We start from the raw sequence: 27,371 nt of genomic DNA, 5'->3' as shown, positions 1-27,371 counted from the left end.
CTTTCCTCCTGCTCTCTCCTTCCTTCTCCCTTCCTCTTTTCTTCCTTCCTTCCTTCCTTCCTTCCTTCCTTCCTTCCTTCCTTCCTTCCTTCCTTCCTTCCTTCCTTCCTTCCTTCTTTTTTTCCTTCCTTCTTTCCTCCTGCTCTCTCCTTCCTTCTCCCTTCCTCTTTTCTTCCTTCCTTCCTTCCTTCCTTCCTTCTTTCCTTCCTTCCTTCCTTCCTTCCTTCTTTTTTTCCTTCCTTCTTTCCTCCTGCTCTCTCCTTCCTTCTTTCCTTCCTTCCTTCCTTCCTTCTTTCCTTGTTTTCTCCCTTCCTTCCTTCCTTCCTTCCCTCTTTTCTCCCTTCATTTCCTTCCTTCCTTCCTTCCTTCCTCCCTTCCTTCCTTCTTCTTTCCCTTCCTTCCTTCTTCCCTTCCTCTTTTCTCCCTTCCTTCCTTGTTTTCTCCCTTCCTTCCTTCCTTCCTTCCTTCCTTCCTTCTTTTTCCCTTCCTTCCTTCCTTCCTTCCTTCCTTCCTTCCTTCCTTCCTTCCTTCTTTTTCCCTTCCTTCTTTCCTTGTTTTCTCCCTCCTTTCCTTCCTTCCTTCCTTCCTTCCTTCCTTCTTTTTCCCTTCCTTCCTTCCTTCCTTCCTTCCTTCCTTCCTTCCTTCCTTCCTTCCTTCCTTCCTTCCTTCCTTCCTTCCTTCCTTCCTTCCTTCCTTCCTTCCTTCCTTCCTTCCTTCCTTCCTTCCTTCCTTCCTTCCTTGACCTGAAGACAGCACAAGGGTTAAACACAGAAAGAACGAGGCGCTGGACGGGGACAGTCGATGCATCTGCACTCTCACTTCAAACAAACGTATGAATCAGCTGTGAACTTGAACTGTGTTCACTACTTCAACACGACGACATTGACATTCACTAAACCTGATGACGGCGTCGGTGTTTACGGAGAAACGGCTCGACACCGGCGAGATGTGAGCGCAGATTGAGCGACGCCGCGTGTCTGAGGAGGTGGTGGCGTTGATTAAAGACGGATGAAACCCAGGGATGGATGTGTGCGGAGACAGAGCCAGGAGGAGGGGGAGAGGACCAGAAAAACAGGTCAACAGAAAGAGAGGTGGGGGGGGGGAAGGGGGGGCAGTCTGTCAGCCCAGACTGTGGCTCCAGGCTCTATTTTCAACTACCACATAATTGAAACAGTATTTACTGAGATTTGTGTGCCTTTCTCTCTGGGCTCACCACAGTTCATTCAGACATGATATGCTCTCTCATGTGTGGCATACTGTAGGAGTTAAATACAGCTCAGGGTGGGAGGAGGGGATCACCCACGTTTCTCTGGTGAGAACTGGCTCAATCGCTCTTTTGATGCCTGGAAAAAGAGTTAACGATGAGCAAGCGGCCTGCGTGAGGAGGGAGAGGGAGGCGGCCGCAGCCGAGCCCTCTCTTCATTAAACTACTATAAAACATGATATGTGTTCTGCTTTTATACGCTGCGCCCGTTTAATAATTCAGGAGCTGGTCTTCTTCAACACAATCCTGTACTTTTATAATGTGTGTTTGTTTGACTGCTGAAACACACAAAGTACACACTGTGTACGACTGTGTTTAGGTTCACTTCTACGGAAGAGTATTAGGGCCAGGCAGGAGAAAAATCTAAATAATGTTTTAGAGGAGGAAGATTTGTTTTTCATTATGCTCTTCGAGAAAAATGTCAAAATGTCGAGATAAATGTTGAAGTACAAATTTGAGAAAAAAGTCGAAATGTCAAGAAAAAAGTTAAAATGTCGAGAAAAAAGTTGAAATGTCGAGAAAAAAGTCGAAATGACGAGAAAAAAGTTGAAGAAAAAGAGAAAAAAAGGAAAAAAAAGAAGGAAAAAGGGAAAAAAAGAGAAAACAGGAAAAAAAGAGGAAAATATATGAATTAATATTTTAGTTTTTTTTGTTGTTTTTTTCATTAAGCACTTTGAGAAAAAAGTCGAAATGTCGAGAAAAAAGTCGAAATGTCGAGGAAAAAGTCAAAATTTTGTGAATAAAGTCAACCTTCTGAAACTATAACAAACAGCGCATGTGACTGTCTTTACAAAATGCCTCGTAGGCCTATAGACACTCCAAGGATGTAAGTTAGTTAGTTAGTTAGTTAGTTAGTTAGTTAGTTAGTTAGTTAGTTAGTTAGTTAGTTAGTTCGTTAGTTAGTTAGTTCGTTAGTTAGTTAGTTAGTTAGTATTCATGAAATTTCGACTTTGTTCTTGAAATTGTATTTCAACATTAATCTCGACATTTCCACTTTTTTCTTGAAGTGCACAATAAAAAAAAATCTTCCTCTCAAATATTTTTTCTCCTGCATGGCCCTAATACTCTTCCGTACACATTCAGATTATATTTTTATTGAGGATTTTTTTTTTCTTCAAATTTGGGATAATATTATGCACAATTAGTGCCATTTCTACAAAATATGAACGTCTCCTGTGATTTGACACGTGTAGCTTCCATGGCGTTGGACGAGCTTGTCTAGATGTGAGACATTCAGTGTATCGTCATGGTTACCGCTTCAGCTTTGAGATGCCAAGAAGAGCTATGTGCTGTACGTCTTATTCTGTATTTCCTTCAGTGATTTGAAAAGGTTCCCGTGGCTCTAACAGGAACTGTCCATGTTCAAAGTGTATTTCTGATTGCTGGTTTTTGATCTTACAGGTTTGCTTAGCTTAGCACGAAGATCAGAAGTAGGTAAAACAGTCTTTGTTAGTCTCTGTTCTCTGCAGAGACTAACAAAGACGAGTTACGGTGTGTTCTGTTCTCGGTGTGTTGTGACAGGACCGGCCTGGGCCTCACCGTGCCTCTCACTTTTCCCTTCACAGAGTGATATCAGTAGACACACTGTGACCCACAGTAAGTTGAACCTGTCCAACGTGACAGAGAAAGATGCCGGGAAGTACTCGTGTCGCGCCTCCAACTTTGTAGGCAAGTCGGAAAAAGCTTTCTGGCTCTTGATAGGCAAACCAGGTACAGTAACTACCGAGCGCCGCGGAGCAACCTGCTGCCTCCTCCTCTGTGGTGTTCCTCTGGGTGTGGGTCTGCTTGACTGCTAATAGGACGACACACACACACACACACACTCACACGTTCCTCTGAACTAAAGTTATCACACTTTATTAGCTCGTAGCTATCATTCATCTGAACCCCCAGACCTGCTTTAGATCAATAAGCAACCCAACACATGCATTGGTAATTACTTCCACGTCCTCAGATGTTCCAGCCTCGTGCAGCCTCCCTGCACAAAAACACATATATATTTAAAATCAAACCATAACCCCTGCTGACCAAACCACCCACAAGCACGCTAATTGAAATCGATTTTCCCTGGGAGTGTGTTTTCCAGCAGCATTAATGTGTTTTCATATGCGTGATGCACAGCTGGTCTGGGGGTCGGTGCTCATCAGCTCAGGCCGGCGCTGCGGACGCCACGCACCATTACACACATGCAGATACACTGCAGAAACTCAACATCTTACCAGGAATATTTGTCTCATTTCTAGTTAAAATGTCTCATTTTTAGTCAAAAAAATCTCATTACACTTAAAACAAGACTCATCACTGGAAAAATAACTTGTTATTTGACAATTTTCACCCGTTTCAAGTAAATTTTCACTTAAAATAAGTAGAAAAATCTGCCAGTGGGACAACATTTTTTTGCTTGTAATGAGAAGATAAATCTTGTTCCACTGGCAGATTTTTCTACTTATTTCAAGTGAAAATTCACTTTAAACAGATGAAAATTGTCAAATAATAAGTTATTTTTCTGGTAAGTATAATGAGAATTTTTGACTAAAAATGAGAAATTTTAACAAAAAAATCTCTACACTTAAAACAAGAGTCATTACCAGAAAAATAACTATTTTCACCTTTTTCAAGTAAATTTTCACTTGAAATAAGTAGGAAAATCTGCCAGTGGAACAAGATTTGTCTTCTTATTACAAGCAAAAAAAATTTTGTTCCACTGGCAGTTTTTTCTACTTATTTTAAGTGAAAATCTACTTGAAACAGGTGAAAATTGTTGTTTTTTTCCAGTGATGAGTCTTTTTATAAGTGTAATGAGATTTTTTTTTACCAAAATGAGACATTTTAACTAGAAATAAGACAAATATTCTTGTTAAGATTTTGAGTTTTTGCAGATACAGTGGCGGCTTCATAAGAAGCTGCTGGAAGCAACACGGAACCCACGCTTTGGCTGTCATTAAACAGCAGAGGCAGAAGGGCTCAACATCTTTGTGGGTTATCAGAAAAAGAAATGGTTTCCAGTCAGATTTGCAGACAGAAACACTTTATCCTCCCCGTGATCTCCGCAGGAACGACTTTACGGTGAACTCTTACTCTGGTTCAACTTGACATCACAGGTTCTGTGGCAGGTGAGAGATAACGCTCTCCTGGATAAAGGACGGCGTTATCACAAATTGTAACGTAGATTAGTCTGTGAGTGTGTCACAAACACGTCTCACACTGCAAAAACTCCAAATCTTACCAGGAATATTTGTCTTATTTCTAGTTTAAATGTCTCCTTTTTAGTTAAAACATCTCATTACACTTAAAACAAGAGTCATTACCAGACAATTTGACAATTTCCACCTGTTTCAAGTAAATTTTCACTTGAAATAAGTAGAAAAATCTGCCAGTGGGACAAGTTAATCTTCTCATTGCAAGCAAAAAAATCTTGTTCCACTGGCAGATTTTTCTACTTAAGTGAAAATCAACTTGAAACAGGTGAAAATTGTTGTTTTTTCCAGTGATGAGTCTTGCTTTAAGTGTGATGAGATTTTTTTTTACTAAAATTTAGACATTTTAACTAGAAATAAGACAAATATTCTTAAGATTTTGAGTTTTTGCAGTGCAAAGTCTAGGAAATTGCCCAGCACGTTTGGAGAGAGACGCTTTAAGATCTGGGTAACGGATGAAATGAACCGTGCCTGTGGTCTTGGGTTGAACCAACGAGCTTCTTTTCCCCAGATAAAGGTGTAGTTTTGTTGAGCTGCTGGTGTTTTTGGTGGTGCTGGTGGTGCTGGTGGTGGAGCTGACCCTTCACACCCTCGTTTCTGTCCTGTCTGCTTTTCTGGGCTCACCACGTCTCCTCCCTCTCTCTCATCTCCTCCTCCATCTTGTCCTTCTCTGATCCCCCACAGACGGCCGGTATTAACACTACAGATAAGGAGCTAGAGGTTCTCTTCTTGACCAATGTGACTTTTGAGGATGCGGGCGAGTACACTTGTCTGGCAGGGAACTCTATCGGCATTGCTTACCATTCTGCTTGGCTGACGGTTCTTCCAGGTATATTCCTCTTCACTCTCCGGGTTATCATCTCTTTCACCTACATCACTCTACAATCACTACAATCTTATACATTTAATCAAAACATCATTCTCATTGGACTTTTATTTATGCACTTTAATGTTTCAATCAGTAGCATGATATGTAACATTTATCTAACAGCCTAATTATAATGCATCATTGTAGCGTTAAAATCACTGAGCACGTGATTCAGAGCGGATCATCTCCTTAAGTTTCTCACAGATCCTTGGGAGACATTTCTGTGTTCATGAAGCCGTTAATTACACTGCAAAAACTCCAAATCTTAACAAGAATATTTGTCTTATTTATAGTTAAAATGTCTCATTTTTAGTCAAACAAATCTCATTACACTTAAAACAAGAGTCATTACCAGAAAAATAACTTATTTGACAATTTTCACCTGTTTCAAGTAGATTTTCACTGAAAATAAGTAGAAAAATCTGCCAGTGGAACAAGATTTATTTGTTTGTAATGAGAAGATAAATCTTGTTCCACTGGCAGATTTTTCTACTTATTTCAAGTGAAAATCTACTTGAAACAGGTGAAAATAGTTATTTTTCTGTTAATGATTCTTGTTTTAAGTGTAATGAGATTTTTTGACTAAAAATGAGACATTTTAACTATAAATGAGACAAATATTCTTGGTAAGATTTTGAGTTTTTGAAAAAACTAGCTAAAATGTCTCATTTTTAGTCAAAAAAAATCTCATCACACTTAAAACAAGGCTCATCACTGGAAAAAACAACAATTTCACCTGTTTCAAGTAGATTTTCACTTAAAATAAGTAGAAAAATCTGAAAAGATTTTTTTTCTTGTAATGTGAAGATAAATATTTTTCTACTTATTTCAAGTGAAAATCTAATTGAAACAGGTGAAAATTGTCAAATAACAAAGTTATTATTCTGGTAATGACTCTTGTTTTAAGTGTAATGACTTTGTGTAATGACTTTGACTAAAAATGAGACATTTTAACTAGAAATAAGACAAATATTCTTGGTAAGATTTAGAGTTTTTGCAGTGCATCTCCTGTGGAGGAGAGAGTCGCAGGTGTAATCACCTGCTTGAGGAGGAAACAAGCTTGTTCTTGTGTCTTCATCTCAAAGTTACTAAAGTTACAAAAGTTTCTGACCTTTTTGTTGTGAGGAAATGATTCCAGAGATGATTCGTTCCTGAAAACATTCATTTGGGTGAATGGTTGTCATGTTTAAGAAGTGCTGATTCTGGTCCAGATGTTAGTTTCATGGTTTGTTGGTGTGATTCCCCCCCATAGCAGTGACCCCGGAGAAGGAGGACTACTACGCCGACATCCTCATCTACGTGACGGGCTGCGTGCTCTTCATCCTGGGGGTGGTCATCGTCATCCTGTGCCGCATGAGGATGACCACGCAGAAGACGCTGCCCACGCCGCCCGTGCAGAAGCTGTCCAAGTTCCCCCTCAAGAGACAGGTAACAGAAAGTAGATACAAGATTTGTACAACCTTCCTCCTCCTCCCCTCTGTCCTGGACCTTTGAGCGTACGCCGGTCGCCTAGCAGATACCGGAGCTTAGGTTTGGCTTCGGCGGGCCAAATGAGAAAGCTTTGCCCGGTCTGGTGCCGTGTTATCCCCGTCATCCCGGTCCTGCTGTTCCAGCGTGATGCTGGAGGCAGAACACCGGTGACGTGTGTCTGCAGATTCAGCGCAGGGACACTTCTGCCCACCGGTGTTTAACCCACACTCTCCCCTCCACTGTTGGGAGAGCGGCGTGAAGTGTATAAATTAAAGTACGCATCTCGTATGGAGCTGAAAAGAGACGCACTTTGTCCCGTATTACTGTGAGAGTCAAAAAATAGTCATAAAATGCCAATGGAATAGGCATTGAGCTGTTGAATTCAAGTTAATTTTTTCTGTTTTACTACAACTGTAGCTCTGTCATGGCCTTTGAGGCTCAAATATGTTTACAAGTTTTCTACAGACTTTCTGTTTGCACTTTTGTTATTGCACTAAAAATGTGCACTATTACAGAATGGATGTTCTGCTTTCTTTCTATTGTTTTATTAGAATTTATACAAGGGACAGGTTTCTGTTTAAGAAAGATACTTATTTTATTCAGTTAATTGTGTTATTTTGTATTAAAGTGAATTGCTGGTTAATAATTTGTTTTCCATGTGTTCATGGCATTCAAAAATATGCATCTAATTCAATTCAGGTTCGAGTCAAATAGTTAAAAAATCGTTTCACTCACAAAAAAAGGGGGTAAAAAAATTCACCACGCCAGGAAAGGTGAAGGCAACCGGGTTGCGTGTCCCTTATTTATTTTTCAGGGAGTTGGCCACCCTAAGCGCTCGTCACGTCATTGTCAGTGAAGAGAAAGTTCAGGACCAAAAGTTCCAATGCAGAACAGGCTAGCGATGGCTAAGCATGTGCAACTGAGCGGATCTGCCTGCAAGGAAACAGTGAAACAGCTCCTGAGGATAGAAGCAATAGTTGTACGTTTTAGAAACTTTGTGAAACTTCTAAATGTAACTAAACTAACTCCAAAGTTCATGAAGTAATTCAGGATGTTTAATTGCGTGGGAACAATGGGCCGTTGGCACTGTCGCTAGCCTGGCCCAGGTTTAGCGTTTAACCTGGTGTTAAACAGGTTTGTGACGTTGTTCAACTGTTGTTAGCCTCATTTTTTTCATTATGCACTCCGAGAAAAAAGTCGAAATGTCAAGAAAAAAGTTGAAATGTCGAAAAAAAAGTTGAAATGTCAAGAAAAAAGTTGAAATGTCGAGATTAATGTTGAAGTACAATCTCGAGACAAAAGTCGAAATGTTAAGAAAAAAGTCGAAATGTCGAGATTAAAAAGGAAAGGAAAAAGGAAGAAAAAAAAGGAAAAAAGAGAAAAAAAAAGAAAAAAGAAAAAAAAAGAATAAAAAGAGAAAAAAACAAAAAGAGTTTTGTTTCTTAGGTAAAGATGTAAAATGCAAAATGGCTCTAATTTGTGCCCCAGTAACAAATCCATGTAATAGGTGTCAGAGGAGTTTAGTGTGATGTGCTGAGCTGGATGTTGCAGTCGTGTCCTGTGCTGCTGTGCTGGAGGTGGTGAGAGTCCAGCGTGTTTGTTTCTGTGTCGTGGATGCGAGGGTTTGGTTAACGTCTGCAGTTCGGAGGGTTTCTGATGATCCGTCCAGCCCGGCGCTGCTGGACAAACCACGGCGGACTTGTTTGCTGCAAACTCCAACTTTCCAGCTGCATGATTGAAGGCTTGTTATTCTCCTCAAAACCCACAAGCCGCATTCTCAGATATGCAAACATTTACTTGAAAATCATTATTTCATTCCTTGAAAAGAAAAAGTAGGTTTTAGCAGTAAGCATTATAAAATCATACATTTATTCCTGTTACACGAGACATGTTGTTAGATTGAAGACTTCTGCTCTAATTGTGACCTAAAAGAGGGTTTGCTTCTGTACCCTCATATAAACAGTCTTATGAGGTAGGACAAGGAAAAAAGAAAAGAAAAGTTCTTATTGCATTTTTCTGTAATCTTTGCTTCATATTTATAATCTCCCAGTTCTCTCCTTTCTTTTTCATAACTCTGGCTAAATCTCCAGTAAACCTCCTGGCATGTTCCGTCAGATATTACTTTTCATGCCTCAGAATTTTCTTTTTTTTTAGCTTCACAGCATTTTTCTCATTTTCCTGCCGTCAAGAAGTCTGGTAAGGGGACTGGCTTGTTGCAGGACGCGCTCACAAACCCGACCGCGGCATCAGCAGCATCAGCTGCATCAGCTGCCCCCAGCGGTCAGAGAGGGCTGATTGGAGGATAGAGACGTCCTCTCACCTCCCATCTCCTCTCTCCTCCGCTCAGCTCCGGTGTTCTGACCATTTCTGCTACCACTCGATTTTCAAAGTTGGATTGCCACGCTAAATGGATAATATGGAATGTTGAGTATTTGATCCTTCAAAATACACGACCCATGACATGAATCGCATTACACTTAGTGAACATTATACGATAAAGAGGGGAAAAAAAACAATTATATCGCTTTATTTGATATTCATTCAGTCATTCGTCTTTATTTAGCCAGGCAGGTCATTAAGAACATTCTTATTTACAATAACGGCCTGGCAAGCAACAAGGAAGTGGTTTAGGGAGTAAAACACAGTAAAATTGTAGCTCTACAAAGGTAGAAAACCATTAGGTAGCATTTTTTGGCAAAGCAGCAAAAAATGGCAGAACACCGGCACCTCGTGCTCCCTCCCGTGCAGTCGCAGCCACGCCGGGAAAGTCGGTGTTAAAGTCAGGCGGTTGTTCTGGGAGAGCGAGCTGAGAGCGCCACGACCAAAGCTGCGTCTGAAATCCCATCCTTCCATCCTAATGAGTAGCAAAAACAGTATGTGAGATTTTTTTGTGTGTCCGACACATGTGACGTACACAATAGTATGAACTATCCATACTTATTCCAGAGAAATGTATTAGTATGGATTGATGGACACTAGCTAAGCAGAAACTTCCCACAATGCAATGCAGCGGTGTTTGGTTGCTAAGTGCTGCAGATACTTATATGTCATACGGTAAGTATAATATTAAGTATAATAATAATATTAATATTATAATATTGGTATATAATTTTTTTTATAGTTAAATAACTGCCTTTATTACAGATCTTGTGAACATGTGGGTCAGCTTATGGTTATGATTTGTTCAAAAGAGAAAAGAAGACAAACAAGAAGACTAGGTGTGACCAAATAATCTCCTAAGTAGCTGAGTGTTCGACACTTTTTCATTAAAATGTCCTTTTTTTCTTTTTCTCTTTGTCTGTTGAAATTACTTCAACACACCTCTTTTTTCACTTGTTTAACACTCGTGCTTTGAAATGAATTAAAAGTTTTTGCATTCTTATGTTTGATGCAATCATTCCTTGCCTAAAGGTAAAAGCATTCAAGTTTTGCTTTCAACTTTGAAGCGTTTCAAAATCTTACCATCTACTCTATAACCCTTTTATTTTTCCCCTCAGAGAATATATCAACATAAATAGATGCAACAAGAATCAATATTTGTATATAATAATATTATATAATGTCATCTTGTTTGGGCCAGGATAAAGGGGAAAGAGCAGAGCGGTGCTGCTACTGCTGCTGTGACAGGAGTTGTTACCATGGTAACAACTCCCCCTCCCAACGGCAGGAAGTGACGTGTGGCTCTGAGTAGTACGTCCCAATTAATGCATACTACTGATATTTACTCAAAAGTGTGCCGAGCTTAAGTATACTTTTTGAGTATCTACTGTTTAGTATGGCATTTGGGACGCACCGCGTGACTCAGATGTTTGGGCGTCTGCTCTCTGGTCCTGCAGGGACAGAAAAAGATCCATCTTCTTTGTGTTGTCTGAATGTGGACATGGTTTACTCACAAATCACCACGTTGAAGCACTGACAAAGAAACTGAGTTGGAAGTTAGTTTGGTGTGTGTGTCAGGCCTTCTCCTCTCCTCTGTCTCCTCGTCTAAGCTCCTGAGCTCATTTCCTTCAGAGACTATAACAGATCCTCTTTTTTTTGGACCCAAGCAGGTGTCCTTGGATTCCAACTCGTCCATGAACTCCAACACCCCCCTGGTGCGGATCGCCCGCCTGTCCTCCAGCGACGGGCCCATGCTGGCCAACGTGTCGGAGCTGGAGCTGCCCTCCGACCCCAAGTGGGAGTTTCCCCGGACGCGGTGAGAGCCAGCGCCGCGTGGCAGGTTTCAGAGCTCACGGACGGTTTCACCGGTTCCTGAAGCCAGAATCTAACCCGTGAACGTGCTGTGTTGTGGTTCCAGGCTGACCCTGGGGAAACCTCTGGGGGAGGGATGCTTCGGACAGGTGGTCATGGCTGAGGCCGTCGGCATCGACAAGGAGAAGCCCAACAAGCCGCTCACCGTCGCAGCCAAGATGCTGAAAGGTGGGAAACAATTCAATTCAATTCAATCAAATTTGATTTATATAGCGTCTATTACAACAGACGTTGTCTCTAGGATCTTTCCAGAAACCCAGAACATGACCCCCGAGCAGTTATTACTAGGGCTTTCAAACGATTCATTTTTTTAATCGCGATTAATCACATGTTGTCCATAGTTAACTCGCCATTAATCGCACATTTATTCATCCGTTTTTTGCTGTTCTAAATTACCTTTAGGTATTTTTTAAATGTTTTTAATACTGTTAACAACATAAGGGCAAATATGCTGCTTTATGCCAATGTTTATTCAACTTTCCACAAAAAACACACTTTTGACCTGAATGTAACATTCTTTCATAAATACAAACACAATGTAGTCCCAACTTTACACTTGTAAATACTAACTTAAGATTCCTTGTTTTTTTAAGCAGCTCAAAGTAAAACAATGAACCATATGCGTCACAAACATTGTACAAGAAGTGCATTGGTCAGTTACATTTTCCATCTGATTATGTCTAACCTCATATGGAGGAAAATAAAAGGCTCAAAAAATATCCCCTTCCTAAGTGGGATCAAAATGCCTTTTTTGCAAGCTGCTTTCCAGCGTTGTCTGCTTTTGCACCGTGATGCCCCATGTTTTCCTGCACACACCTTCGTCCTGCTCGCTGCAAAAACTCAAAATCTTACCAAGAATATTTATCTTATTTCTAGTTAAAATGTCTTATTTTTAGTCAAAAAATCTCATTACACTTAAAAGTAATTACCAGAAATTATTTGACAATTTTCACCTTTTTGAAGAAAATTTTCACTTAAAATCAGTAGAAAAATCTGCCAGTGGAACAAGATTTATCTTCTTATTACAAGCAAAAAAAATCTTGTTCCACTGGCAGATTTTTCCACTTATTTTAATTGAAAATCTACTTGAAACAGGTGAAAATGGCCAAATAAGTTATTTTTCTGGTAATGACACTTGTTTTAAGTGTAATGAGATTTGTTTGACTAAAAATGAGACATTTTAACTAGAAATAAGACAAATATTCTTGTTAAGATTTTGAGTTTTTGCAGTCCTCTTTTTGTCTTTAATAAAGCTCTCCATTGTTCCGCCCGGCTGACTGTGCTCTCTCACCGCAGATGACGCAACAGATAAGGATCTGTCTGACCTGGTGTCCGAGATGGAGATGATGAAGATGATAGGCAAACACAAAAACATCATCAACCTGCTGGGAGCGTGCACACAAGACGGTGAGTCCCCGGCCGAGGAGGGAGGAGCCGGTTGGTCAGGAGTCCCCGTTGGGTGAGGAGTCCCCGTCTCACGGCGGTGCTGTCCTCCCTGTGTCCTGCAGGGCCCCTGTACGTGCTGGTGGAGTTCGCCTCTAAAGGGAACCTGCGGGAGTACCTGCGGGCGCGGCGGCCCCCGGGCATGGACTACTCGTTCGACACCTGCAAGATCCCCGACGAGCAGCTCACGTTCAAGGACCTGGTGTCCTGCGCCTACCAGGTGGCCCGGGGCATGGAGTACCTCGCCTCACAAAAGGTCAGCCACAGCAGTTGCGCTTTGTCCTGAGTTGCGAAAAGTAATGTGCGTCGTTGCAGGATGTAGACGCATATTTTGATGTATAACGTTACGGTTCGGGCCGTATTAGGAAAGCCATAAATTGCGCCAAAATTACACGATTAATTCAAAATGTTCAAAATGGCCGACTTCCTGTTAGGTTTCGGCCATGGCACCAAGAGACTTTTCTTTAAGTTGCGACAGGATACAGGTGTGTACAGATTGTCGTTAATGTACGTCAAACCGTATTATGGGGCTTGAGGCACGAAGTTTTTTCTGTATGGACCAATCAGATGACGCCAGATTTTGGCGTCTATCGTCGCCACGGTAACGCTTTTGACTGGGAAAAGTAATGCGCGTCGTTGCAGGATGGAGACGCACATTTTGATGTCTGGGTGCACGTTACGGTTCAGGCCGTATTAACTGCTGAAGGAATGGCATAAATTGCGTCAAAATTACACGATTAATTCAAAATTGCCGATTTCCTGTTGGGTTTCGGCCATGGCTTTTCTTTAAGCATGATACAGGTGTGTAGCGATTTTCGTGCATGTACGTCAAACCGTATTGTGGGGCTTGAGGCACAAAGTTTTCTAGGGGGCGCTGTTGAGCCGTTAGGCCACGCCCATTAATGCAAACCATTAAATATCACATTTTTCACCAGGCCTGACTTGTGTTCAAAATTTGGTGACTTTTGGGGCACGTTTAGGGGGAAAAAAGGCCCTCCTTTCGTCGGAAGAAGAAAAATAAGGAAAAGGAAAATTCCTACAGATACATTAGGGCCTTCACACTGTCAGTGCTCGGGCCCTAATTAACGATGACAAGAATGTAAACAAATAGACCATAACGTCAATAACATTCTCTGCAACAAGAAACATTCTCAGCATTGAAAAAGGCGATGCTATCAAGCTAGCCACAACGTCACTCTCGTCTTCCGCCATTTAACTCCGTCTCTCAACCGTCTCTCACCTGCAGAGATTTGATGTTGGACTTCATGAAGGCCAACGATCTTTAGTTTTATTCCCGCCCACTTGAAATCAAACCGTGATTGGTGGATTTTCCCGTCAATTTTCCACACCAAAACACATAGCTGGGCCTTCCCCGGGATTGGTGAAGTCCTGACCAATGAATGAGCAGCTAACCGGGCCTTAATAGAGACAGACCATTCTGATTGGATAACAGGTTTTCAGGACATGAACTTGACAGTAAACTCAATTTTAGAACATAGATGAGAGAAAATCTGTTAAATATATTGTATTAAAATAAATTAGATATAAATAAAAAAAAGATATAAATAAAAAAAAAATATATATTTTTTTTTTATTGAATACTTTATTATTATTACATTTATTATTATTTATTATTTTCTTTAGGCCTTCTCTGAAGGCGTAGAAGGTCCTGAAGGTTCCCCTCTGGAAGAATGTATGAAGACAAAGCGACGGTTCCTTCTCCCTTTACACACTTTAGATGTTTAGACGAGGATTTAGATCCGTCTTTCACTGCAGTTTCAGTCGGTTTAAGTGAATTGATTTGTCTGTGTGCGGACGGCAGCGCTGCGCCGCTCCTCCTGAGTGATGGCTGTTTTCTTTGGGCGGCTGGGACTGGAAGTAGAAGTGGGAATGAGCTCAGGCCCCGTAGGCTTTAATTTAGACCTCAGTCAGTCGGAACGGTTGACGCGATTAAGAGCCTGGAAAAACATTAATTGACGGTTTAGATTATATGGAAGGTTTGTGCACGTGCTCGTGCGTGAAATGTTGATTAACGGGTTTTTAGAAGCCAAACCTTTAAAGTTGTGGTAGCTGGTTCCCCAGAACCCCCGACGGACTGCACTGAGCCTGACTCTCCTCTGACTTTATCTTGGCCATCGTCACCCCAGACACCTCTAGCTCATTAAGTGCACGCGTCAGACTCCGCTCTCCCGCTAATCTGTCGTCCACGTTAGGGGCGGCCAGGAAAACGCCAGGAAAACGCCTGGCCGCCGCTTTACACGCACGTTTGCTGCAGACGGTGAAGCCAACGCTGTCCTGCATGCAGTACTCTAGTTGTAAAGTAAAATCAGGGGGGATGGTGGATTTTATCATGTGGGGACAGATAATTTGTGCTGATTAAAAATAATATAACATATTACAAATAATAGCAGTGACCAAAACACCTGCAGAAATACTGCAGGAATGACATAGCAGCAGTTAAATGCAGCCTTCTGTAAGCTTTAAATATCCACTGGGCTTACATCAAATACATCAAAACACAACAATAAAAAACACTTTTCTGAACTTATCAATATGATTCTGTCCTTCACAGGATAAGTAAAATGGATCACTGCAAAAACTCAAAATCTTAACAAGAATATTTGTCTTATTTCTAGTTAAAATGTCTCATTTTTAGTAAAAAAAATCTCATTACACTTAAAACAAGACTCATCACTGGAAAAAACAACAATTTTCACCTGTTTCAAGTAGATTTTCACTTGAAATAAGTAGAAAAATCTGCCAGTGGAACAAGATTTTTTTGCTTGTAATGAGGAGATAAATCTTGCCCCAGATTTTTCTACTTATTTCAATTGAAAAATTTACTTGAAACAGGTGAAAAGTGTCAAATAAGTTATTTCCCATGTGTTATTTTTCTGGTGTTATTTTTCTGGTGATGACTCTAAATGTTGAAATAGCAGTAAAACCACATTCATTGATGAAATGACATAAGGGATGGAAAGGGGGGATGGCAGTTTTACAGGTGATTTGGACCGTTTTTATTTCAGGGGGGGATGCCATCCCCCCTCATCCCCCCTCATCCCCCCTCAACTCCAGTACTGGCTGCGTGAGTGTCTGAAGGAATGTGTTTGCGAGTGTAACGCGCGTGCTGAACTTGTGTTTTCAATCCTCCTCTGCAGTGCATCCACAGAGACCTGGCGGCCAGGAACGTCCTCGTAACGGACGACAACGTGATGAAGATCGCTGACTTCGGGCTGGCCAGAGATGTGCACAACATAGACTACTACAAGAAGACCACCAATGTGAGTCCCATCCCGTCAGGACATGGAGACACCTCATCTAGCAGCGTCACATGTTGTTTTATCTTCCAAAAGAGGAGCTGTGCTTGACAATATCATTTATGTAGCATATTTCAAGCTCAGGGGCAATTCAAAGTAGGAATGAAATCCATAAGAACAGCACAAGGCAAGGCAAGTTTATTTGTATAGCACAATTCAACACAAGGTAATTCAAAGTGCTTTACATCAACATTAAAAGTGGCAAGACACAATTAAACAGTAAAGAACGAATACAATGAAATAAAATGATAAGAAAAGAGGTAAAATGATAAAAAGCATGAGTTGTTAAAAAAGTAAGGGCAGTAGATCCAGCAGGTACATCTCATTCTTACAATGGCAAGAATTACGTTTCTATACGTTCAAAATGTACAAAGACCAGGTCAAACACTGCAAAAACTCAAAATCTTAACAAGACTTTTTTTGCTTGTAATAAGAAGTTAAATCTTGTTCCACTGGCAGATTTTTCTACTTATTTCAAGTGAAAATTTACTTGAAACAGATGAAAATTGTCAAATAACAAGTTATTTTTCTGGTAATGACTCTCGTTTTAAGTGTAATGAGATTTTTTGACTAAAAATGAGACATTTTAACTAGAAATAAGACAAATATTCCTGGTAAGATTTTGAGTTTTTGCAGTGAATACAGTATTACAAAAGTAATCTGTGCCGATTCGTGCAGTGAATCAAACCAATTTGACAATTCTACATCACAATGCCTGCATTCAGGGCTTATATATATATATATATATATATATATATATATATATATATATATATATATATATATATATATATATATATATAACTTTGCGTGGTGCTTTATCACTTTTACCCCCTCAGACCCCCACACCCCCTACAGAGCACGGAGCTTAAGTTGCCATCCAGGATCAGTCCTCTCTCTGTCCTTTCTTTCTTCAGCTACTATTTGTGTCTCGTCTTTATTCAGCTGAAGAAAGTTGGATTGCATCCAGCTGTTGTCTCGCTCTGAGCTGGTAGTGAGTCCCATCAAGCGTAGTTGTGATGATAGCGATGAGGTCCAGCTCATTCAGCAATGCAAACCTTCACTGTGCAGCTCCAATCCCAGGTTGATGGTTGATTCTGGGATCCAGAGCATCAAAGGCTTTAAATCAGCCAGCAGCAGAAGTGATGCTTAACCTGAGCTGACGTGCCGATGAGCATCGTTCAGGAACCTGCTCGCTTCTGTATCGCTTCTGTCTCGGTGCTGCGGTGCTGCCTGAAGCCAGACTCTGTCTGAAGCTGCTCTGCTGAATCAGAAACAGACTGAATCAGAAACTAATATCCCTCATAGAGGGACGATTCGGCTGTAAATATAGAAGGTCTGTAGAGTGGCAGAAATGGCTGCAACTAGTGGAGAAGACGGGATAACAGCCGATTATCAGCTTAAATTAAAGGCAGTTGGACTTGACAGTGACCCGTACAGTTACCCCAAGAACCAGTGGTCCATGGACATTAATATTTGGTACAGTTACCCCAAGAACCAGTGGTCCATGGACATTAATATTTGGTACAGTTACCAAGAACCAGTGGTCCATGGACATTAATATTTGGTACAGTTACCCCAAGAACCAGTGGTCCATGGACATTAATATTTGGTACAGTTACCAAGAACCAGTGGTCCATGGACATTAATATTTGGTACAGTTACCAAGAACCAGTGGTCCATGGACATTGATATTTGGTACAGTTACCAAGAACCAGTGGTCCATGGACATTAATATTTGGCCACGAATCCAGTTTCCTGATATTTATATGTACTTAATTTCTACGCCGGGGAAATACAGGAAGCAAAGCTTGAAGGCTTACAAAATTCTTGACGCTTGGTCCGACTTCAAGGCAGGATTTGTTGTAGAAATTAAAGTGATGAGGACACTGAACTTTATGATTTGACCGTTTAACGTTAGCTACCCAAAAATCCAACATTACCTGATACAAAATGGGAACCACAAATCCATGTTTCTGTGCCTGGACTTCAGGGACATCATCAGGCAGGAGGTGTCTGCGTGTTGTATGTTTTGTTGTATGTTTTGTTGTATGTTTTACTGTTCACGGTGTACAGAACGGTTGTGCTGACGGCCGCGCTTCTGCTCTCCCTCTGTTGTTCCAGGGTCGTCTTCCCGTGAAATGGATGGCCCCGGAGGCGCTGTTCGACCGGGTCTACACGCACCAGAGCGATGTGTGAGTTTGCACAAACGGCCGGCCGCTGTCGCATGCCGGCGGCCCGCTCATGTGGAGCTGCTGTAGCCGCGCAGGAATGCAGCTGTGACTGAGCGCGTTAGCGTCAACGCAGGACTGCTGCGTGTGAACCAGGGATCCCAGCGTTCCCTCGCCGGCCTCTCTCTCGCTCCACCGTCCTGAGACAGACAGACGCATCTTAATGTTGTTTTATCAGCGTAAATCCATCAGCCCGGAGCAGGCGCTGAGGGGGCGGGGCAATAACCAGACATTTACCACCGGACTCCCTGGTGCTGCGGCTGAAGGACGAGCCAGGTCCAGTCACCAATGGCACTTTTCCACTAGAACCTACTCGGCTCTACTCATCTCAACTCGGCCTGGTTTCTTTTCCATAACAATTCAGCACCTGGAGCAGAAGTAGGAGGTTGAGTGAAGCTGCTGTGACGTATTTGATTGTGTATCTAAATGAAGAAGACAACAACACTAAAGATGTAGAACCTGGAGGAGATGATAGATGTGCTGCTGGATCTGTGGCTTGTCTGTAGCGCTGCTGAAAAGTCAGCTGGAGTCGTGAGCAGCTATGAAGAGACAGAGCTCCTGGTAGATCTGGTCGTTCCTTATCGCCTCTAGATCCCTTTTTAATTCTCTCCTCAGCACCAGGTTTATGAACATCTGCACCTCAGAGTTGGATCATGAAACAGACTTTTGCTGCCATTGCTGGTTGAATAAAATGAAATGACGTCTGACTCCAACCCCCCGACCAATCGGTGGCCTGTAGTGTGATGATGTCAGATACAGCCGACCAAGCTGCTTAGAACTTAGAAGAATAGTTACATAAAAAGTATCTACTCAGCACGTTAGACCCCTGGTGGAGAAGCGCCACAAGTCCTTCAGTGACTGCAAACCCCTGAAACCGCCTCTTCCCCTCCAGCTCCAGCCAGACGCTGCGGCCCGTCAGCGGGACCGGCCTTGTGAACGGGCCGAGGGCTGAGGTTCCGAGGGCAGCATCACCGCTCTGTTGTTTCAGCAGGTCTGGATTAGCGTCCTCCTCCTCCCGTTATACAGTAGTCACTCTGAGTTCCCGAGGGGGGGGGGAGCTCACTCTAAACCCACCGTTGCTTTTCACGCAATATGACGGGGAAAGAGTTGGATGGATTCATCACAGATCCACAACAGAGGCATTAATAACAAACGCTGGCTGCAGAGTCAGGAGGCGTCAGAACTGAAATCACATTTCACGCCGTCAGATTTATGCTCGGCGCTCCTCCTCAAATATTTACAACTGCAGACACAAAGCTGGCAGCGGCGGCGTTGGAGAGCTGCTTTATAGTTCTGCTTTGTTTTTCCTAGATACACTGTGTCCCGTAGCGCCGACGCAGACCTTTTTATTCCTGCGTTAGCTCCCCCCGCCAGCGCCGTGGAGCTGGGGTTTCCCTTGAGCAGCTTCAGGGGCGCCGGGCTGCTCCATCCCAGAGAGCCAGGGACGGTGGAGGTGGAGGTTTGGGCCCAGGCCCGGGGTCTGATGGATCCTCCACCTGAGGAACGTGCCGCTGACACCGTCACAGGAACCGTGTGGACAGGACCAAACGCTTGGCCTGGGCGGCAGGGCTTCTATCACTGATGTGGCAATGTGCTTTTCCACTAGTACCTACTCATCCTCACTCCACTCAGTTTGGTTCTTTTCCACTAGGGGTCTAACGTGCCGAGTAGATACTTCTCTGTAACTATTCTCCTGAGGTTCTAAGTGGCTGAGTCGGCTGTATCTGACATCATCACACTACAGGCCACCGATTGGTCGGGGGGTTGGAGTCAGACGTCTGAGTCAGGAGGAGGAAATCAGAGAAAGAGACTCTGACGGATTCTTGTTCATTTTATTCAACCAGCAAAAGTCTGTTTGATGATCCAACTCTGAGGGTCAGATGTTCATAAACCTGGTGCTGAGGAGAGAATTAAAAAGGATCTAGACGGAGATAAGGAACAACCAGATCTACCAGGATCTCTGTCTCTTCATAGCTGCTCACGGCTCCAGCTGACTTTTCAGCAGCACAGAGACGAACTAACAAAAAAAAAAAAAAGCGTAGCTGCTTGAAGTTTCTCTCACTTTCATTTTTTAACTTGATATCAAACACGAGCCACAGACCCAGCAGCACATTTATCATCTCCTCCAGGTTCTACATCTTTAGTGTTGTTGTCTTCTTCATTTAGATACACAATCAAATACATCACAGCAGCTTCTCCAACCTCCTACTTCTGATCTGGGTATTGAAAAGAAACGAGGGAAAGGCGAGTGGAGTCGGGCTGAGTAGGTACTAGTGGAAAAGCTCCATTAGAAACTTTAATGATCCATAATACTGTGACTTTTAAAATGAAGCATTGCTTTCTTTTCTGGGAAGCTGCTACATGGGGTCAAACCAGAGGCTGATACTTTAGATCATCCTCTGCCTTCCAAAGGGACTGACACCCGTCTGTCCCCTCTAGCTTCAGCGTGGGCATTGAAGAGAGGATCTCTTTCACTAATATTGACCCCCTGTCTCAGACAATAAGCATTTCATTTATAAACTGAGAGCAGTGAACGTGATTTGAGATCAATAATCCCCCCCAGAGAGATGGATTGATACCAGGGGAAGGAAAAGCCCCCAGTGCTGTGTCAGTAATGGTCTGTTTTGTGCACCAGGTGGTCGTACGGGGTGCTGCTGTGGGAGATCTTCACCCTGGGGGGCTCCCCGTACCCGGGGATCCCCGTGGAGGAGCTGTTCAAGCTGCTGAAGGAGGGACACCGCATGGACAAGCCGGCCAACTGCACACATGAACTGTACGCATCTCTACGTCTGCTTGATTGGATCAAACATTGTTACAGATAACTGAAAACCATGGATGTGATCAGATCTGCACTCAGCGGCCCCTTGGTCAGGTACAGGTGGTTACCTGGTCAGGTACAGGTGGTTACCTGGTACAGGTACAGGTGTTACCTGGTCAGGTACAGGTGTTACCTGGTCAGGTACAGGTGGTTACCTGGTCAGGTACAGGTGTTACCTGGTCAGGTACAGGTGGTTACCTGGTACAGGTACAGGTGTTACCTGGCCAAGGGGCGGTTTAGAGTTTATCCCCATTAGCTACAGCCAAACTGCAGCTACATACACACTACATTACAACAAAACATTAAAAGCAAACCTAAAGAGGTAGAATAGAATAGAATAGAATAGAATAGAATAGAATAGAATAGAATAGAATAGAATAGAATAGAATAGAATAGAATAGAAAGCCTTTATTATCATTATACTGGTACAATGAGATCAGGCAGCAGCTCCATAAAAGTGCACACGTGTAAAGACTATGTAAACAACAAAATAAGAAACAGGAAACGTAAATATATATACACTATGAACATGAATGAATGAGAGAATAATGCACATGAACGGATGAAAGAATATTGCACAGTATGAGGTATTATGCTTAAGTTGGTAGCATATAAAAAAAGTAGCATATAAAAAAAGAAAGGAAAAACAGAAAATAAATAATAAATAAAAAGTCATTCTGTTTAACATTTAGATATAAATAAAAACAATACATATTCATACATTTTATAACGTCAACCAATTCAAACAATGTATAGTTATCATAGTTTGCACCAATAACCATTTTTAATAAATATTAATTTATTTATATTATATATCTATATAGATATCAATATTCTTTCACTCATTCATATATATATATATATATATATATATATATATATATATATATATATATATATATATATATATATATATATATAATATATGTACACATACCCATACACTATCTACATTATTTATTTATGTAATAATGATTAAATAAGTTTAATCTGTATCTATTCCAGAGCTGTTTGTTTCCTAGCATTAAAGCGGTGAGTGTCCCCGGTCCCCTGATGAATGTTTGTGTGGTTCCAGGTACATGATCATGAGGGAGTGCTGGCACGCCGTGCCGTCCCAGCGGCCCACGTTCAGGCAGCTGGTGGAGGATCACGACCGGGTCCTGTCCATGACCTCCACAGATGTGAGTCTCCCTGCACTGGTTGTTCACAGACTCCTGACAGAAGCTCTTCCTGGGCCCTGCGTGTCCTAGCACTGCATAGAGGGGGGATGGGGGGGTAGCCGGGGCAGGTGACCGGGCCCGGAGCCTGGAGCCTCCCGTCATTCATCCCCGGGGATGAATCTCTGCTAACAACAAGGATTAGGGCCAACAGAATATGCGTCTAGCTTGGGCAATTTGGCATTTTTCTTCCTCCCTTTTTTCTTTTTCTTTGCATTTTATCGCTCCACTTTGGTGTTAATAACTCCTGCTCATGTTTAGGCTGTAGGATTACTGCTCTGTTGACAAGTGATCCATGATGACGTATGACGTTGATAGACGGCTGTTGATGACGAATTATTTTACTCAAAATACATTTGAAGATTCACTTGCAATTTTAGTTTTAATGTTAAATGTGAGTGTGAAAATTTCAGCTTCTTCACTTCCTGTGTCAATAACGTTGGTTGCTTAGCAACAAGCTGAGAACGACCAATGAGCTTTAGCAGCAGCTCAAGAACAGGACCTTTGATGAATCGTTCATTACAGTCTCAGATATAATCCATGGTGGCATGTCGGTTTATAACAATCTTTTTACCCAGAAGAAAAAAGAGCGACAACAACGACCCATAACTATGTTCTTCTCTGGAAAAAACACCCCTGCACCGCGGCTTTAGGATAAAAAGACTCTACAGAGCGAGTCAGGATCAGCAGCATCAGAAGAGCAGTGAAATACACACCAGTCACTATTTATCCTACTGTATTACTGTATATTTTTCATAATCATTTTTCATTTTCTCCTCTTTAAATCCAGTTACTCGGGTCGTGGCGGGGCTGATCTCCACAATTTGAAGCCTTGTATAATAATTGTAAAAAAAAAAAAAAGGTTGCTACTTCGCGGATTTCCCTTATCACGGGTTCTTTTTGGAACGTAAAAACCAGGGATTACTGTAATGGACAAATCTTGGCGCCCTTAAGGAAACTAAAGCATGGGTATATTTTGGTTATGCAACGATATCTTACGATGTGAACTCCCAACTTCACAGCCGTGTTGTACTGAGGCCACGGCGTGCAGGAATGATGCAGACAGCTGTTTGAGACGAAGGCAGGTTGGGTTGCAGGGGGTTTAGAGGGTTTACAGTCTGTTGTGGTGGAGCTGGGGCTGTAAAAGCAGCAGTGAGATACGGGTGGAAGCGTACAGATGTACAGACGTACGGACCCACGCACCGCCCCCCCGTCCGGGGGAGGGGAGGCCCGTTGGCAGGCAGGCCTGCAGCCGGCCACCCAGCACTGCAGCACGATGGATGGGACGCCTTCACAAGCTACATGAATCAGTGCTTTTACACAAAAATGTCATTAATGGCTCATAAATTACAAAAAAGAATCATTTTATTCCTCCTGAACACATTAGTTTTCTTATGACATTTTTATGATCTGCGTAGTAGATATGTGTAAAGATCATTTTAGACTAATGGCAGGCTGAGTGCCAGTCTCCCTGGACGACGGGAAAAGCTCTCAGCTTTTTCTTTTTTTGTACCTTTCAAGAGATTCTGTGCAGCATCTTTAAAGTGAATCCCCAGCAGCTAATTAGAAATGAGGCCTCGCTGAGGGAGGACTCGGGGTCAGAGTGGACACCTTGTGTTTGGACGTCACTTTTCTGTACAGTAATCCCTGGTTTTAGCAGGGGTTTCGTTCCAAAAAGAACCTGTGATAAGTGAAATCCGCAAAGTAGCAACCTTTTTTTTTTTTTTTTTACAATTATTATACAAGGCTTCAAATTGTGGAGATCAGCCCCACCACGACACGATTAACTGGATTTGAACGAGAGAAAATGAAAAATGATTATGAAAAAAAATACACTAAGTACATTAGGACAAATAGTGACTGGTGTGTATTTCCCTGTTCTTCTGATGCTGCTGCATCCCGACTCTGTAGCGTCTTTTTCTTCTAAAGCTGCGGTGCAGGTGTGTTTTTTCCAGAGAAGAACATAGTTATGGGTCGTTGTTGTTTCTTATTTTTCTTCTGGGCAAAAAAGAGTCTTCTAAACCGACATGCCACCATGGATTATATCTGAGACTGTAATGAACGATTCATCAAAGTTCCCGTTCTTGCGCTGCTGCTGAAGCTCATTGGCCGTTCTCAGCTTGTTGCTAAGCAACCATCGTTATTGGCTGCGTTTACATGGGAAGTTTAATTCCTCTTTAATTCCGAATTAAAATTGAATCCGATTTAAAATGATAAAAAATGACCATGTAAACACCTAATTCTAAACCTCTTTTGAAGATGGTTTCTTGTTTTATATCGTTTTGTGTTTGCATCGTTTCTCTATTTGCAGCGTGTTTGATGATTCTGCATTTGTCTTTGTTTTTTGCAGCACGTTTATTCATTTGCACCACGTTCCTCTTTTTGTACCTCGTTTTGAGTTTGTGAATTTGAATCGTTTCTGTACTTGAAGCCGTTTTCCTTAACTGAGGCCGTTGCAGTGCGTTTGGCCCTTGTCAGCCACCGTAGTTGTGTGTATGCACGGCTCTCACTGGGTTAAAAAGGTCAGCAAGATAGGGAGGCGCAGTTCTGTTTACTATTTTATTTGCAATGACCATTTTGGTCTGCACCACCCTCTGTTTAACATTTAAGAAATTCACTAATTTAAAAGTTGCATGGAAGAAGGAGCGTGTCTGCCGGTAGCGTGTGAACTAACAGAGCTGTAACCCGTGTGCTCTCTCTCCTCAGGAGTACCTGGACCTGTCGGTTCCCTTCGAGCAGTACTCCCCCACCTGCCAGGACTCCAACAGCACCTGCTCCTCGGGGGACGACTCCGTGTTCGCCCACGACCCGCTGCCCGACGAGCCCTGTCTTCCCAAGCAGCCGCCCAGCAACGGCGTGATCAGGACATAAACCCCGCGCCGGGGCTGCTGGACGGACGTTAGCCTCCTCTCAGAGACCCGGAGACACAAACTCAGCATGCAATACTTCCACAGCTCTCCAGCTCTCCTACACTCAAACAGCTTCTTCCTTTTCCTCGTCTCCCAAAGTCAACGTTGAAGGATCTTTTTCTTTTTTTTTTTGTGGTTGTTGACCCATGTTTGTTTTTTTCTTCTTTTCAAAATGAAAGTATATTTTTGTACTCGGGCCAGTCTTTTCTTACGGACAGCGTGTTGGGGAGAAACCATTCCGTGCCTAAGGGGTTTTCTACTTCCTGAACCTGAACTCAGAAGGATGTGAGAGGAGGAAACGGTGGCGGGGGAGCGGCGTTGTCCTCTCGTCTGCAGAGCCCTGAGATCACGGCCGCGGTCGTGATCCAGAACAGAAATCGGTGAAATCAGAGGAACGTTGTCTCCAGAGCGCCATGCAAGCACCGGTGGGGTTTCAGCCGCACAAGGAGATTCTCATTCTCACGTCAGGGGCAGTTTCAGGGCCATTTACTTGTAAGAGCAGCGATGTTTGGAGGACTCTTTTATATATCTTCAAAGTCTTTTATTGTAAATATAAATGCAGATATGTATCATATTGCTGTCCACCGTCATGGACTCAAAAGACAAAAACATAACATTTTCAAGCTATTTGAGGATGGAAGACACTGTCATGACTGTGTAAAACATTTAATCATTTAAAGTGATACAGAAAAAGGTTTATTTGAATAATTAACATGTATATTTGTAAAGCTATTTATAGACTGACATGTGGTTCTTAAGTTTAAAAGGTCTAGTTTAGGATTTTAGTACTGTACACAAAGATTTTTATTTCAACTTTTTTGTAACTTATTTTACAACAGAACTGCGATGATACTGGCAGACTCTCGGAGGTGTGGATCCATCTTTTTATCGGTTCCTTTACAGTTTGAAAAAGCTAAGAATGTATGACAAACACAAAGACGAGCGTGTTTTTTCTTGATATTTTGTTTTGGTGTGTGATCCAGCAGCCAGGGAAGGATGTGTAGGCTGAAGGAAAGCTGGACGCTTCCTCCCAGTTCTGCTTCTGCTTTGGAAAGTTAACGCTCGCTGTATCAAAGCGGCGATTAACTCTTGCTGGGCAAGAAATAAATACGGTACCCGTGCCTCAAAACACCGGAGCGACACCTTTTCTATCTGCAACATCGGCTTCAGCAGTGGATTATACGAAGCCTTCAGAGAACCTTCTCAAGAAAACCAAACCAGATAGTGTTTCATTATTCAGGCTGGGATAAATGACGGAGTTCAGGAGCGCTCGGGTACTTTTAGGTGTATTTTTTTCAACTGTACGTTATTTTTTCCGAGCAGAAGCGGTAGAGGAACTGACTGAACTGAATAGTCACCGGATCAGGACTCCAGTTCCCAGACACGTGAAAACACCAGCGATCAAGCGCTACTTTTCCTACCAGGACTATTTTGGCGCTTTTCCACTAGTACTTACTCAGCCCGACTCAACTCGGTTTTGTGCTTCTCCACTAGGGGTCTAACGTGCCGAGTAGATACTTTTCTGTAACTATTCTGCTGAGGTTCTAAGCTGCTGAGTCGGCTGTATCTGACATCATCACACTACAGACCACTGATTGGTCGGGGGGTTGGAGTCAGACGTCTGAGTCAGGATGTGACACACTGCAAAAACTCAAAATCTTAACAAGAATATTTGTCTTATTTCTAGTTAAAATTTAATTTTTTCAATGTCAATGTCAAATGTCAATTTTCACCTATTTCAAGTAGATTTTCACTTAAAATAAGTAGAAAAATCTGCCAGTGGAACAAGATTTTTTTTGCTTGTAATGAGAAGATAAATCTTGTACCACTGGCAGATTTTTCTACTTATTTCAAGTGAAAATTTACTTGAAAAAGGTGAAAATTGTCAAATAAGTTATTTTTCTGGTAATGACTCTTGTTTTAAGTGTATTGAGATTTTTTGACTAAAAATGAGACATTTTAACTAAATAGAAATAAGACAAATATTCCTGGTAAGACTTTGAGTTTTTGCAGTGCATCATTTCAAGAGCGACTCGCGGCTTCTTATTAATTTTTTTTGAAGAACGATGGCAGCACAGAAATCTGTTCGGTGGTCAAATTCCGAGGTGGAAACCTTCTTAAACCTGGTGGCTGAGGAAAATACCCAGAGAGAGCTAGACGGGGCCATGTGGAATGAAAAAATATCCCAGGAGCTTCTCAGGCCCGTTTCCACGTAGCAAAAATGGTGGTGTTTTCATGCGTTTTGGCTCAAAGTCACCAAAAACGATCGGTTCTGAAAACTCCGGCCAAAGTGGAGAGTTGCAAAAACCCCGTCTTCAGGTTTGCTTGTAAACAGAGGAAAACAGACATTTAGGCTTCAGAACGTCACATTATGCGACAGAAAAGG

The 27,371-nt window shown here is 42.2% G+C and overlaps 1 protein-coding gene across 2 annotated transcripts in view; it reads left to right on the top strand.

The window, feature by feature from the left end:
- Nucleotides 1–25,376, top strand: part of fgfr3 (fibroblast growth factor receptor 3) — an 89,531-nt gene extending 64,155 nt beyond the window's left edge. The window contains exons 8-18 of one of the 2 annotated variants that reach the window (XM_061744474.1): nucleotides 5,146–5,290; nucleotides 6,582–6,757; nucleotides 10,849–10,994; nucleotides 11,097–11,218; nucleotides 12,347–12,457; nucleotides 12,559–12,749; nucleotides 15,652–15,774; nucleotides 17,935–18,005; nucleotides 20,677–20,814; nucleotides 21,935–22,040; nucleotides 24,783–25,376. In XM_061744474.1, coding sequence (XP_061600458.1) covers nucleotides 5,146–5,290; nucleotides 6,582–6,757; nucleotides 10,849–10,994; nucleotides 11,097–11,218; nucleotides 12,347–12,457; nucleotides 12,559–12,749; nucleotides 15,652–15,774; nucleotides 17,935–18,005; nucleotides 20,677–20,814; nucleotides 21,935–22,040; nucleotides 24,783–24,947 — 1,494 coding nt within the window. In that variant the 3' untranslated portion in view covers nucleotides 24,948–25,376. Of the gene's footprint in view, nucleotides 1–5,145; nucleotides 5,291–6,581; nucleotides 6,758–10,845; nucleotides 10,995–11,096; nucleotides 11,219–12,346; nucleotides 12,458–12,558; nucleotides 12,750–15,651; nucleotides 15,775–17,934; nucleotides 18,006–20,676; nucleotides 20,815–21,934; nucleotides 22,041–24,782 lie in introns of both variants that reach the window. The other variant, XM_061744473.1, reaches the window with a different exon arrangement.
- Nucleotides 25,377–27,371: the final 1,995 nt, after the last annotated feature.

This window comes from Cololabis saira, chromosome 16, assembly GCF_033807715.1.
Source record: "Cololabis saira isolate AMF1-May2022 chromosome 16, fColSai1.1, whole genome shotgun sequence".
In the NCBI taxonomy this organism is placed as follows: domain Eukaryota; kingdom Metazoa; phylum Chordata; class Actinopteri; order Beloniformes; family Belonidae; genus Cololabis; species Cololabis saira.
This window is presented reverse-complemented; position numbering and strand designations above follow the sequence as displayed.